The sequence below is a fragment of the Macaca fascicularis genome, chromosome 16 (assembly GCF_037993035.2).
Source record: "Macaca fascicularis isolate 582-1 chromosome 16, T2T-MFA8v1.1".
In the NCBI taxonomy this organism is placed as follows: Eukaryota; Metazoa; Chordata; class Mammalia; order Primates; family Cercopithecidae; genus Macaca; species Macaca fascicularis.
The window spans coordinates 51,600,643-51,615,469 of record NC_088390.1 but is presented as its reverse complement, the minus strand read 5'-3'; the positions used below and the strand labels follow the sequence as shown (position 1 = coordinate 51,615,469).

Genomic DNA, 14,827 nt, shown 5'->3' with positions numbered 1-14,827 from the left:
CCCATTCTCTTTACAGTTGTATCTAATTGGATGTCAAATCTATAAATAAAGTTTCTAATGTAGTTATGTTACATTTTTATTTTTGAGATTTATTTTTTATGTTATCTGGATCTATTTCAGTAGTTTCTTGTGTATTATACTTTCAATTCCCTCTTATCTTTAAAAACATATTAAACATAATTGCTTTATATTCTGTATCTGCTCACTTAAATATCTGCTGTCTTTATAGATCTGATACTGTACTTTATTTCCTTCAGTTAGTTTTCATTCATAGAGCTTATTTTCTCATATGTTTAGTGATTTTTGCTTGTGTCTGTGAGGTCATGTTCTATCAATGCATTATAAATGGGAATTCTTTGAGCTCCAAGTTTTAGAAATCTCTCTCCAGAGTTTTGTGTTTGCTTCTGCTAGCCTAGGACCAATTTAAACCAAAATTTCGGCATATGGCTTTTTAGGCCACACAGATAATGTAAGTTCTGGCCCCAAACCTGCGTGAGTGGGGACTTTTGGTTAGGAATTATTCTGGAGAAACTTTTTTACTCAAGTCACCTGAGCCATCATCAAAACACTGTTTACCTCTGTGAAGTTTACTACTTCCTCGTTCCCATTAAGGTTCTTCTGTTTTCCATTTGTGACTGTTGAGACCCCAAACTGTAGGCCACCAGGGATCAGCATATACCCTCTAAGCAAATTATGCTTCAGTGCTGTCTTACCCCAGTGGGTTCACTTGGCATTGCTGTTGCATGTCTCCATGGAATTCCTTTACGTCCTTGCTAGCTTTGTCTTACTTCGTGTGTGTGTGTGTGTGTGTGTGTGTGTGTGTGTGTGTGTGTATCCAGCATTTTTAGTTGTGTTAAATTGGTAGAGGTTTCTGTCAGCATCTGGTAAGACACATTGCAAAAAAAAAGAAAAACCCATAAACTAATTTAAATGTATTTTACTATAAGAATCAATGAACTCATATACAGCTTATCTCATAAAACTTGCAGCATCTCCATGCAAATTAACTTTTAAATATGCAGTTAATTTCATGTTCCCCAAATCAAAATATATGTACAGTAAGAGAAAAAAATAATTTTGTAATATTGAATAATAGGGATCAGTAATATAAAAATGAAGAAATGTGTAAATGTTCCTTTTGATATCTCTGCAGGAAAGTGTTCAGGATTTAAAAAAGAGAATCATGGTACTTGACTGCCAATTACGAAAATCAGAAATGGCTCGAAAAACTTTTGAGGCATCTACTGAAAAGCTTCTTCATTTTATAGAGGCAAGTTTTTCTGTTCTATTACGTTCATCTTTAAAAAATATATAGGCAACTGGCATATAGATAAATGTTACTGTATTTGGTACCTAGTGAAACATTCTCTAGTCTCAGAGCAGCAATGCTGACTTGTGATCAGATTTAGAACTGCATAGATGTTGAAAAGATTGGCTCACATTTTATAGATTGTTTAGAGAAATAGTTGACACAAGGTAATGTGATTCCAAATATATACTATATTAATGAATAGTTTAATAAAAATCCTGATAATGTATAAACATTATTTGATAGCTATTTACCTTATAAAGAAATGTTTTATAGCTGTTATATTTCTGAGTAAAATTGCATGTTAGTTCAATTGTTTCCCCCACCCCCATGTAATAGAAACATCAGTTTAATCCGTGGACAGAGGAGGTTGTAAATATTAATCAAGAAAAGATCTTTTTTAAAAACTTTCAAACTTATATATCTCCTTCACCATCTTGTTTGTTGCTAGGCAATTCAAGAAGTATTTTCTGATAATTCTACTCCTTTATCAAATTTAAGGTAAGAAAATTTAAGTGCTTTTTACAGAATATGGATAGTGATTAAATTCTTCATCTGGTCATTGTGACTCAAATAGTAAAAATCTCTTCAATAGTCCTAAGATGCTGCATAACTCCCATTGGATGCCATCATATGGAAATAGGTGCAAGAACATGTTGTTTTGGGTCCCATCTCTATTAAAGAAATTCCTGGAGGTATTTAGTCAATCATTGTAACCTTGTAATCTAAAATTGTGGTAGGAACCACCTATCCTGTCTTTGTCAAAAATTCTATAAAGATGAGATTAACTTGAAATTCTTTTTTTTTTTTTTTTTTTTTTTTGAGACGGAGTCTTGCTCTGTCGCCCAGGCTGGGGTGCAGTGGCCGGATCTCAGCTCACTGCAAGCTCCACCTCCCGGGTTTACGCCATTCTCCTGCCTCAGCCTCCTGAGTAGCTGGGACTACAGGCGCCCGCCACCTCGCCCGGCTAGTTTTTTGTATTTTTTAGTAGAGATGGGGTTTCACCGTGTTAGCCAGGATGGTCTCGATCTCCTGACCTCGTGATCCACCCGTCTCGGCCTCCCAAAGTGCTGGGATTACAGGCTTGAGCCACCGCGCCCGGCCGAAATTCTTTAATTGTCCTGCATATGAATAAAAGTTACTGGTCACAGGTTCACTACTAAAGGTTAGACTCAACACAGCAGACTAGTTGTTCTGGCAAACAGAATTTTGGAAAACATATTCATGCAATCATTTTCTTTCATTTTCATCTCTCAGTAGATATAAACAAAAGAAATATATTTGGAGAGTATACCTGTATTGTGTCATTATTCATAATACGTTTTGGATTTAAAGTTTCTTACTAGAAGCTGCAAACATACCAATCAAATTTATTTATTTCAAACCACAAGTTTATGGTCATTTTGATACATGATGAAAGACATTTATAAAAGAAAGATTCTTGTTTATGCATTTCCAAAGTAATTTTTTTCTGATCTCATAATAGCTGCCACTAGTCCTAGATACATCTTCTACTTCTAGCAACATACGCTTGCAGAAACAGGTAGACTCAATGAGGTCAGGTGTGGTGGCGCATGCCTGTAATGCGAGTATTTTGGGAGGCTGAGGCAGGAGGATCACTTGAGCCCAGGAGTTTGAGACAAGCAACATAGTGGTACATAGTGGGGCCCCATCTCTACAAAAAAAAAATAGCCAGATGTGATGGCACATTCCTATATTCCTGGCTACTTGGGAGGCTGAGATAGGAGGATTGTTGGAGCCCAGGAGCTCCAGGAGATTGAGGCTGCAATGAGCTGTGATCATACCACTGCACTCCAGCCGGGATAACATAGTGACACCCTGCCTCAGAAAATAAATAAATACTCTACCCTTTACTGTGATAACAGCAGCTTAATAAATGAAGATATTTTGGTCCGCATAGCATTTTTTAATTTAGAAGAATATTTATAATTCACTTCTAAACTCATTTTAGTGTAATGTTTTGCTTCTTATGATGAAGGGATCTGACATGTCTTCTTACTCTCCATGCTGCTTATGATACAAGAAAACTCTGTGAATTTCATGATTTTTACTCTCAGTAAGGATCTTAAAATAATCAGTAATCATATTTATTTCTTATATGGGTTAAGTGTGTCACCCACCCTCAGCTTTCCAAGGTCTTAGTTTTACCTTGACTAATAATTCAAAAGTTTTGTTTTAAAAATTAAGGTTAAAATGGCTATGTGAAAGCCAGAGCCTGCCCTTGCCTTAAACTGCTTCATGGAAAAAAAGACGACTTTAAATAGCTACATCAAGCAACATTTCATGATGTCTTAGTAAATTAAACACTAGTAAAATCTGGTACAGTCATTTCAATATAGCATATCTTCTACATGGATATTGGCCTTGGTCATTCAACACAGAATAAAGGCTATGTATTTGAATTTGAGAATTGATGCTTTTGTTTCACTTTGTGAATTAATATCATTATGCTTAGGAAGATGGACTATAAATAATGACAATTTTGTCATCAGTTTAAAATTGTTTTTTTTCAAGTAAGTTTTAGTGGTTTTTTTGAGGAAAACATTTGATTTTTAATTAGATCAGAATGCATTCATTTTAGGTGACATTTGCATTTCTTAGAAGTGATATAAATGCTCTAGGCTGTTTTTGATTCGAGGCAAAAAATGGAATAGTTTAAGAGAGAATTTCAGGAGCAAATACATATATTGAATTTATATTTAATATTACTAGAAGTAATAATAAATGTATTTTAATAAAGTCATGTTTATGTGTTTATTTTGAATTTATATGGAACTAAATAAAATTATATCATATTAGCAAAACAGAAGCACTCACAAAATCAGCCCAACAAATGATTTAGGAGACAGGTCATCCTTCTATTACTTCTTTCTCATACATGAAGTCAACCTAATTTTAAAATATTTCTACTTATTATGTAGTAAATAATTGAAGACAGAAATATTGTTTTATGTGAATTACTTCAATTTTAGTTATGTGAAATAATTTCCTCAGAAATAGAAATATTTTTGTACAAATCTATAACTAATACAACTTCAGATTTAGTAAAGATAGATGTTATTTATTGTGTAGTGAGTTCAACTTTATTTTACTGCCTTTATAGTGAAAGAAGAGCTGTGTTAGCTTCTCAGACTTCCCTCACACCGCTGGGAAGGAATGGACGTAACATCCCAGCAACGCTGGCACTTGAGTCTAAGGAACTTGTTAAATCTGTTCGTGCCTTACTTGATATGGATTGTAAGTTGTCTGCATTTTTTCACTTTTAAAAAATAATTTATTTAACAAAAAAACTGAAGTCAGACAGTTGGATTGCATTATAGTGGCTTGCCTACAGCAAAATTGATACCTAATCAATAAAAATCTTGATCTACCAAGATCATAGGAGGAGAATATTTCCTTTATGTAAAGACTCAGAATGGAGCTCTAATTAAGACATGCATTTACATCTACTTCCACCTAAAGTTTCTTTGAAATGGAAGAATAAATGTAAAAATCAATCGGCAGCAGCACTGGAAACTGGAGGAGTGGAATCAGCATTGAGGAACTTGTTGTTAAATAATAATATACCACAGATAGAGTAAGATTAAACATACAGTCCAGCTGAGCAAAAGACCCCAAAACTCAAATATAACAGACAAAACTGCTCAATGAGTTAAGCAGAACCGTGGAAAAAACCCCAGGATCACAGACTGTGAATACTGGAAACAGACTCTGGGGCAGTCAGCAAGGTAGTTAATTAACTGTCTTGGAATAGCTGAACCAGTTCCCTAGTCTTCAGAGCTGCTGGCTCAGGCATATCCTCCTATGCTAGGGCCAGGAGAATACCTCTCTAAAGGAGCTACATGACCTGTCACTAGATACCTCTAGAGTCAGCATTGGGCTAGAAAGAGAAGTAAGGCAATGCTCTAAGTAACTTCCATCATCCCAACAGACAGAGAGATCCTTGGGGAAAACATAAATGATTGGACATTTTCCTCTTTATCTGTGTCTTTGTGTCTCTCCAGACACTTTTGCCTCTTTATGAATTTCAACTCCCTTTTTCTAACTATTTCTTACATACCCTTTATTTTCCTGCAATGAAAATTATAATTTACCTAACTATACCTATAATTTATAAAAATCAATGGCATGCTAATGTACTATAGAGGAGAAATAAGAGGGAGGTGATTTATAATAAAATGATATATATTTCAATATGTAAATGCTTTAGTACAACTATACTAGGATATATAATGTAGTCATCAGATGCCTGCACCTAAACAGAGAATCACCATAAATGTGGCAACCATGAATGTAGACTGATACAGAAACACTGTATTGTCATTTTAAATAGCATGAGCAGATTGTCATCAGTAATGTTCAAATGATTGTCCAAAATGGTGACCAATGGTAAAGTTCTGAAGAGAAGAAAGTAAAATCTTCCATCAATTTATATACTAGGTACAAGCCTAGGAAATGTAATGTATATTAAAACTATGCAAAAATATTTGGGGTTTATCTAAAAATGGAATTTTGTTCCAGATTTGAATAATTAAAAACAGATGTTTTACCACCATAAATCTCTAGTAGGGCATTTAAACATTATACAGGACACAGAACAATTCTTTGTTGCACAGGACTGTTGGGTGCATCCTATAATGATAGGATGTTCAGCATTCCTAGTACCCTTTCACTAAATGCCAAAAATATCCCCAAACCCTGTGACAATAGATAATGCCTCACAAATTTCCAAAAATGCCCCCTAGGTGTAATACCATTCTTAGTGGGAACCTCTATTGTTGATCCTTGTTTAAAATATGAACCAACAACCAACAATCACCTAATAGTGGTCCAAGGGTGAGAAGAACTACATAACAGGAAGATTGTGAAGAGAGAGAGAAAAAGTCTTTAATTAAATAAACATAATGTAATACTCTAATATTCTGAAGATAGCTATATTATATTCTTGAAATAAAATGGAGTTATTATCCTTAAAGAATCAATAACACATTGCATTCATAACACAGGAAGTAGTTGCATGCAATAAAGCGTTTTTTTTTTTCGAGACCGTCACGGTCTCGCTCTACTACCCAGGCTGGAGTGCAGTGGCTCAATCTCGGCTCACTGCGACCTCCTCCTCCCCCATCCCCCATCACTCCCACCCCCAGGTTCAGGTGTCTCAGCCTCTCAGGTAGCTGAGACCACAGGTGCACACCACCATGCCTGGCTATTTTTTTATTTTTAGTAGAGACAGGGTCTCTCCATGTTGCCCAGGCCTGGTCTTGAACTCCTGGACTCAAGCAATCCACCCGCCTCGGCCTCCCAAAGTGTTGGAATTACAGCCATGAGCCACCGCACCTGGCCAGAAAAGAGCTTTTAAAAGTATTTTACGTTTCCTTTTTCACTAAATGAAGATATTACTCAAAAAAAAGTTGTTTGATTATTAAATAATATAATTTATTTGAAGCACCTACCTATCACATTCCTAGCACAAAAAACATAGTCGGGAGTAAGTTTTGAATTGTGGTTGAACTATAGACATAGCACTTTTTAAAAAATAAGCTGTTCCATTTACCATTGCTGCAGAACAAATCAACCCAAAAGTTAATGGCTTAAACCAGCAATTTAGTATTGTCTCTCATGGTCCTGTTGGTTAACTAACTGCACTCAGCTAGGCAGCTCATGTTAGAGCACTCTCCCGTGGTTGCAGTCAAATGTCTGTTGGGGTTGCAATCATCTGATGACTCTACTGGGCTGGACATCTAAGATGGGAGCTCATCTTTGGCTATCAACTGGAACACCTACCTATATTTGGCCTCCCTAGCATGGTGACCTCAAGGTAGTTAAACTTCTTGTGTGGTGGCTCAAGGCTCTAGCATAGGTATTTCAGTGAGCGAGACAAAAGCTGTATCAATTTTTATGACCCAGCCTCAGAAGTCACACAGCCTCACTTTCACCATATTCTGTTCATCAATGCAAATTTGAGGTGATGGGACTTAGACTCCACCCATGTATGGGAAAGTGACAAGATCTCTTTATAGAAGAGCATATAGTCAGAAGTTATTATTGTGGCCATCTTTAAAGAATAAAATGTGATACGTTTGTATATGTCAAATGCAAGTTAATTTAGTTGGGATGGCTCAGTAAACATTATTACAAGTACCCATTAATATATGGCATATTAGTAGATTAGTGTGTTAGATTTTGGTTGTTTTTCTGTCTCTTTCCTAATGTCACCTTACCTGCTAGTTGTCTTTCTGCTTGCTTCTAACATTCCACCATCCCTCTAGTTTGCCACTTTTAATCTTCCCCATGCTGGGAAATAGATGAAAAGAGAATGAGAGACAGAGAAAGAAAGATGTAAACGTCCATGTTAATTAACTATGAAAATGATGTTTTCAGTACAGTTCTGGGTATTAGATGGCTTGGCTTGGTATGGGGTAACATTCAAAGACCTCTGGGATAAGTTCTGATTTCACAACTGTGATATGGAGGATTGGAAACTATGCCTCTCATAGTGTCTACTCAATTTTCACAATAAGTATATACTTAAAAATTTGTATTACCTAATACGTTTGTAAAAATCAAATTATATGTCAAAAACTCATAAGGGCTAATTATGTGAAGAAATTCTGTGGGTTTTAGGAGGAATGAAAATAATCACTCCTAATGTGTTATGTGTAAGTTCAGAATTTTATATATCAGACATTTTTATGTTGGGGTGGCAACAGTGTAGGGAAACACCTGCATAGACATAGCCCAGTGGACATTAACATCATTAATTTTCATTACCTTGCTAACATTAACTTGAATATCTGTCAAAAATGATTATCCAAAGAAAATATTTGAAATTCAGCAGAACTTATTTCGAAGAAAATTTAAAAATTTCATCTGCACTTTTTTTCCCCCAATGATAGTCAGTAATTTGCATGCTGGTTATAAATTAATTATGCAATCAGGTTTTTAAAATTTTATTTTAATTTTATTTTCAATTGACAAGTAATAATTGTATGTATGCATGGCGTACGTAGTGATATTTTGATACACATAATATATAATAGTCCGATAAGAGTAACTAGCATATCTATCATCTCAAACATTGAGCATTTCCTTGGGTTGGGAACATTAAATATCCTCCTTCTAGCTATTTCAAACTATGTAGTACATGATTGATAACTATACTCATCCTGCACTAGTATAGAGCACTAGAACTTATTCATTCTATCTAGCTGTAATTTTTTATCCTTTAACAAATCTCTCCCTATCCCCTGTTCTCCCCGTCCTTCCAGTCTCTAGTACCCTCTGTTTTACTTTTCACTTCTATGAGATCAACTTTTTTATTCATATGCGGGGACACACACACACACACACACACACACACACACACACACACACACCGTGTTTTCCTTATCCATTCATCTGTTGTTGGACACTAAGATTGATTCCATATATTGGCTATTGTGAATAGTGCTGCAATATACATGGCAGGATGTCTCTTCGATATGCTGACTTTCTTTTCTTTGAATAAATGCCCAGTAGTAGGATTGCTGACTCATATTGTAGTTCTATTTTCGTTTTTTGAGGAACCTTTATACAGTTCTCCATAGTGGCTGTACAAGTTTACATTCCCACCAGTGGTGTACAAGGGTTCCCTTTTCTGTGCATCTTCTCCAGCATTTACTTTGTGTGTTTTCGATAATAGTCATCTTAACTAGGGTGAAATGATAACTCATTGTGGATTTTATTTGCATTTCCCTGCTGATTAGTGATGTTGAGCATTTTTTGTCTATTTGCTGGCCATTTATATGTCTTCTTTTGGGAAATGTCTATTCAGATCATTTGCTCACTTTTTAAATCAGATTGATTGGTTTTTTGCTGTTGATTTTCTGATAGTAGTTTGAGTTTCTTGTGTATTCTGGATATTAATTCCCTGTCAGATGAGTAGTTTGCAAATATTGTCTCCAATTCTATGGGTTATCTTTTCACTCTTGATTATTACCTTTGCTGTGCAGAAGGTCTTTGGTTTGATATAATCTCATTTGTTTATTTTGCTTTTGTTGCCTGTGCTTTTGAGGTCTCATTCATAAAATCTTTTCCCAGACCATTGTCTTGAAGTGTTTCCCCTATTTTTTCTCTTAGTAGTTTCATAGTTTCAGATCTTACATTTAGGTCTTTGCTTCATTTTGAGTTGATTTTTGTATAGGGTGAGATGTCATTCATCTGCATATGGATATCCAGTTTTTCCAGTACCATTTATTGAAGAGACTATCCTTTCCCCAGTGCTTTTGGCACCTTTATCAAAAATCAGTTGGCTGTAAATATGTGGATTAATTTCTGGGTTGTCTATTCTGTTTCATTGGTCTGTGTGTCTGTTTTTAGGCCAGTCCCATGCTGTTTCGATTACTGTAGCTTTGTAGTATATTTTGAAGTCTGGTAGTGTGATGTCTCCAGCTTTGTTCTTTTTGCTCAGGAGTGCTTTGGCTGTTCAGGGTCTCTTGTGGTTCCATCCAAATTTTAGAGTTTTTTCTATTTCCATGAAGAATGTCATTGGTATTTTGATGGGGATTGCATTGAATGTGTAGATTGCTTTGGGTAGTATTGTCGTTTTAACAGTATTATTAATAATTATTCTGATCTGTGAGCATGGGATGTCCTTCCATTTGTTTATAGCCTCTTCAGTTTCTTCCATGTGTATTTTATAGTTTTCCTTATAAAGGTATTGTCTCTTGCAAGGGTTATGCTTTGATGTTTAAAACTAGCAAATCTATGTTGTCCTTTTATTTAGAAATATAATTGCTAATGTTGGCACATTTTGCCAGTACTTTTTATAGGTTTATATGACATAGCTTTTCAAGTTTAATAATTCATATTAAATTCAACTGATTTTCTTTCTCTTTAAGCAGCAGCTTTTTCTGCATGGAAAACAGAAAATTACAAACTACCATGAGGTAGATAATTCAGCCACAACCCCCACCTCGTTTTCTTTCTTTGCCTTGACTATCTGGTTATTTCAAGTTACAATTTGAAATTTTTACTTGGGTAATTGCCTCTACTTTCTTCTTAATATAAGTGTTCTCTAGGATGTTATACTATGGGATTTTCTCAGAAAGCTGAAGGGTAAGGTTTCTTGGCTCTTACAGCTTAAAACCAGTCTCTAAGGAATATCTAGAAGACAATTCTGTCGCCCAGGCTGGAGTGCAGTGATGTGATCCTGGCTCACCGCAAACTCCGCCTCCTGGGTTCAAGCAATTCTCCTGCTTTAGCCTCCTGAGTAACTGGGATTACAGGTGCCTGCCACCATGCCTGGCTATTTTTTGTATTTTTAGTAGAAACAGGGTTTCACCATGTTGGCCAGGCTGGTCTCAAACTCCTGACCTCAAGTGATCCATCTGCCTCGGCCTCCCAAAATGCTGGGATTACAGGCGTTAGCCACCACGCCAGGCCTAGAAGACAATTCCAAACCTTTCCTGGATTGTGGACTCCATTGGAATCTGATGAAAACCCTCTTCCCAGAAATGTGAGATTACACACATTTTGCATCCATTTTCAGAGTATTTACAAACCCCTACCTAAGACTCTCCCATGTATAAGGAACATGAATGCTTTTCACATCATTGCACACATGGTCATCCCAGCATCACCAGAGTACCTCTAACAGTGGAGAAGTGTGTAAATCATAGAGGCAGGCTGGAAGGAAGCAGCAGTTTTAATACATGTAAACAATGCTCCACAGAATCTCTGATGTTCCTTAGACATGCTCCACAGAGCACCCCAATTGTTCATCCAATTTCACTAGCCAAATTACTTAACATCTAGGTCTGTTTTTGCATATAAAAAGTGGATCTCATAATATCAAAGTGGCAGGATTGAAAGATTAAATAGTACATATAAAATTCCCAAAAGAACCTCTGGTAGGGTAAGATGTTCCCTATATGGATATTGTTGTTGCTGCTGCTGCTGCCACTGCCATGACTACTGCTGGTGCCACATTATTGTTATTTAAAGTAATTAATTTAATTTTACTTTCTCCCTATGGTAGGTATTAAATTATTATTGTCTAAAGCTTCTTTCAACTTGGATACATTTGAAAATATGGTAGATGAGAGCTTTTCATAATATGTATCATTTAATGTTATTATTGATGTTGAGTTAGAATGTAATTGTCACAGGAAACTGTGGCTAAATGTCTTAATCAGCATCTTATCTTTTAGTTGTTTATTGCTAACTGTGAGGAAACTTTTGTCTGTTCTATCATTATTTATAGTGAAACAGTCTGAAAACAGAATAGGCATTTTTATTTAGTGTTGGAATCCCTGGAGATGCTTCTATTGATCTCCTTATGTTTACGTGTTCTATATCAGTATAATGCCTTTGTGTAGTTTTTATTCGAAATAAAATAGTTTTGAACTACATGTTCAGAACTGCAATTTCTGTTTAACTGACATATAGATTGACAAAATGGTTATGTAACAAAAGAGGCAGTTCTATCATTAAAAATACATAATAAGAAAAAGTCTGGCCAGATAAGCCAAATGAGGTCTTTAATAAAAAGAGAATATATTGACTTCTTGTTAAATTGGCAGCATAATCACAGGCCTCTAACTACCTTCCTTCAGGCCTCATGGAAATGATAACTAGAATACAAAATAGGGCAAAAATCTTCAAAAGCACTAGCAGTTACAGGTGAATCCTAAAAACTTTTTAATATAGGAGAGGCAGGACCACATGGAAGGAAAGCAGGAAGGGTCAACCTGTTACTCCCACTGCTAAACAACAGTAACGATTGTGGGAATAACTGGCTGGCAGGAACCCTGGCAGGAGGACACTCTTAATATGTTCTGAGTTGAAGGAGTAATGAATAAAGTCAAAGACAGGCTGGGGATAGGGGACAGATGATCTCTTTTCACTCTTTTTTATCTTAGTGAGTCAATGGCATTTGTTGAAATCCTCAGGTTCACACAGATTATTTGTCAAGCAGAAGGCCAACTGGGGCTTGATCCTTTAGAAAGCGGAGATACACTTTAGATCTGACAGACACGGGGGCATACAGGAAGCTTTAAGTGTAAGAGGAGCTGTCACGACAGCTTCAGCACCAAAAGCCACATCGCTCTGCACAGCCACCTCTTGTTCTAAGTCACTTTTCACCCCACTCAGACTGCTGAGTCATCCTTAAACTCACAATGCAAGGGTACATTTCACCCAGAGGTTTGAGAGGGTAATTCCAACAACAATTTGGTCAAATTTTAGGGCAATCAAAGGGTCTACACATTCTTTAAAAGGTCAAAAACCAGTTCTGCGTAGAGAGTTCTCTAAATTCAAGCTTTTATGAATAAAAATGTATGACATATATAATGTGTATATATACACACACATCTCATTCAAGCTATTCGAGCTCTTATAAACAAATGCATACATATACATATTAATATATGATTATGAAAAAGTCCACAGTATTAAAGCCAGGAAATATAGCCATCAAGATTCACAATGGATTTCAGGATCAAGATAGAAGAGGGATCTCATGCTAAAACCTTCCCATTCTGCTCTTACACATAGAAATGACATTTTAAATTTTGTGTGTGTGTGTGTGTGTGTGTGTGTGTTTAGATAAAAAACAAGAAAGGAATATCACCTTGCGTCAGAAACAATATGAAACTATCATGATAAGTAGGATTTTAAGCTTCAGAGATTTCACAGAATTGAGATCAGCAGTTGGAGCTAAGGTTTCTACACCCATGAGGCCCTAAATGATGCCTAAGCAAAGGAAGCAAGGGGCAGGAATCCTTCTGTAGAGAATATACTTTGTTTTCTTAAATTGCTTATATATTAGGCATTTAAAAAAATCCCTCCAGTTTAGGAGCCATCTGGGCCTGCCACTAATTAAAGTTGAAAGTAAACATTCCATCCACTACAGGTGGGGAATATAAATTGGCATGAGACATCCTTGGGAATCAGTTTTGCAGTATATATCAAGAGCTTTTTAAATATCCATTTGGAAGGTTTTTGTGAAAGTTAAAATGTTTTTAATGGTCATATGTTCTCACTCAATAACCCCACCTCCCACCTGTTACTATTTGCAAAAAAGATGTGTATAAGTATATACATGTACTTTTATTACTGCATTTCTTATACGGATTGAACATCCCAAATCTGAAATCCCAAATTTGAAATGCCCCAAAATCCAAAACTTTTGAGTGCAGATATGGCCCCAGAAGTGGAAAAATTCACACCTGACCTCATATGATGGGTTGTAGTCAAAACGCGGGAGCATAACACAGTTTATTCAGCGTCCCCAAGAGAAAAAAAACTAACAAAATGAAACAAAACACCCTCCCAGCCCACTTCAGCTTTGATATATTTTTTTCTGAGCAAGCATGATGGTGATGCCAGACAACCACAGATTGTCCACATGGTTGACCAGAATAGTGACACCTTTGCTTTCTGATGGTTCAATGTTTACAAATTTGGTTCATGCACACAATTGTTACAAATATTCTATAAAAGCTGTGTAAAAGGTGCTTATGAAACAAATGAATTTTATGTTTTAGTGTTGGGTCCCATTCCTAAGATACCTCATTATGTATATGCAAATATTCCAAAATCCTAAATACTTCTGGTCCAAGCATTTCAGATGAGGGGTACTCAACCTGTAATATCAAAAATATGGATGTTACCATTATTCTAATGGAACTCACTCAGGAATGGAAAACCAAACATCCTTATCTTTTCACTTATTAGTGGGAGCTAAGACATGAGGACGCAAAGACATAAGAATGACACAATGGACTCTGGGGACTTAGTGGGAAGGATGGGAGGGGGTTAAGAGATAAAAGACTACACATTAGGTGCAGTGTACACTGCTCGAGTGATGGCTGCACCAAAACCTCAGAAATCACACCTAAAGAACTTATCCATGTAACCAAACACCCTGTTCCCCCAAAATTATTGAAATAATAACAATAAATAAATAAATGAAATACATAACATTTTGAAAATATTTCTATTAACAGTAAAAAAGTCCTAATTTCTCTCAGTAAAGAAAGATCATGATTTTGTATTTTATTAACAACAGTGTAATTTAGTATGTTTCATTACTCTGAAAAATCTTTAGCATATTATTTTAGGCAACAAAAGAAATGAATGTTCAACTTTTACAGGTTGGTTCAATATCTTTGTTATTTTTACTCAACCAATTGAAAATAAGACTGTCAAGCGGTGACCATCTGATTGCATATATTTGTCTGTGCGAGCCTCCTGCATCACTTCAGGTGTTCTATCTGAAATCAGCAATATATTAACTTTTAAGAAGAATGTGAGTAGTAGCTGCCTTTTTTTGTTACATCTGAAGCTAATTAGAAGTTATGTAAGCAGATCAGAAAAGGTTTTCTGAGAAAAAAGGGAAAAGCAGTACTGTAACATTTTAAAGGCCTTGGATGGGATTTGTCTTTTAAATTCTTCCCTTCTTTACGAGCTAAAGCTCAGACTTGATATGGCATCTTCTCATTCTACTTCTTCTGG

The 14,827-nt window shown here is 35.8% G+C and overlaps 1 protein-coding gene across 7 annotated transcripts in view; it reads left to right on the top strand.

Moving 5' to 3' along the window:
* The window catches only part of STXBP4 (syntaxin binding protein 4), a 198,153-nt gene that overhangs the window by 110,635 nt on the left and 72,691 nt on the right, over positions 1–14,827 (top strand). For 5 of the 7 annotated variants that reach the window (XM_015438301.4, XM_015438300.4, XM_015438299.4 and 2 more), the window contains 3 exons: positions 1,154–1,270; positions 1,761–1,810; positions 4,434–4,567. In XM_015438301.4, the coding sequence (XP_015293787.3) occupies positions 1,154–1,270; positions 1,761–1,810; positions 4,434–4,567 (301 nt within the window). Of the gene's footprint in view, positions 1–1,153; positions 1,271–1,760; positions 1,811–4,433; positions 4,705–14,827 lie in introns of those variants that run through there. The other 2 variants (XR_012425631.1, XR_010581811.2) reach the window with 1 other exon arrangement.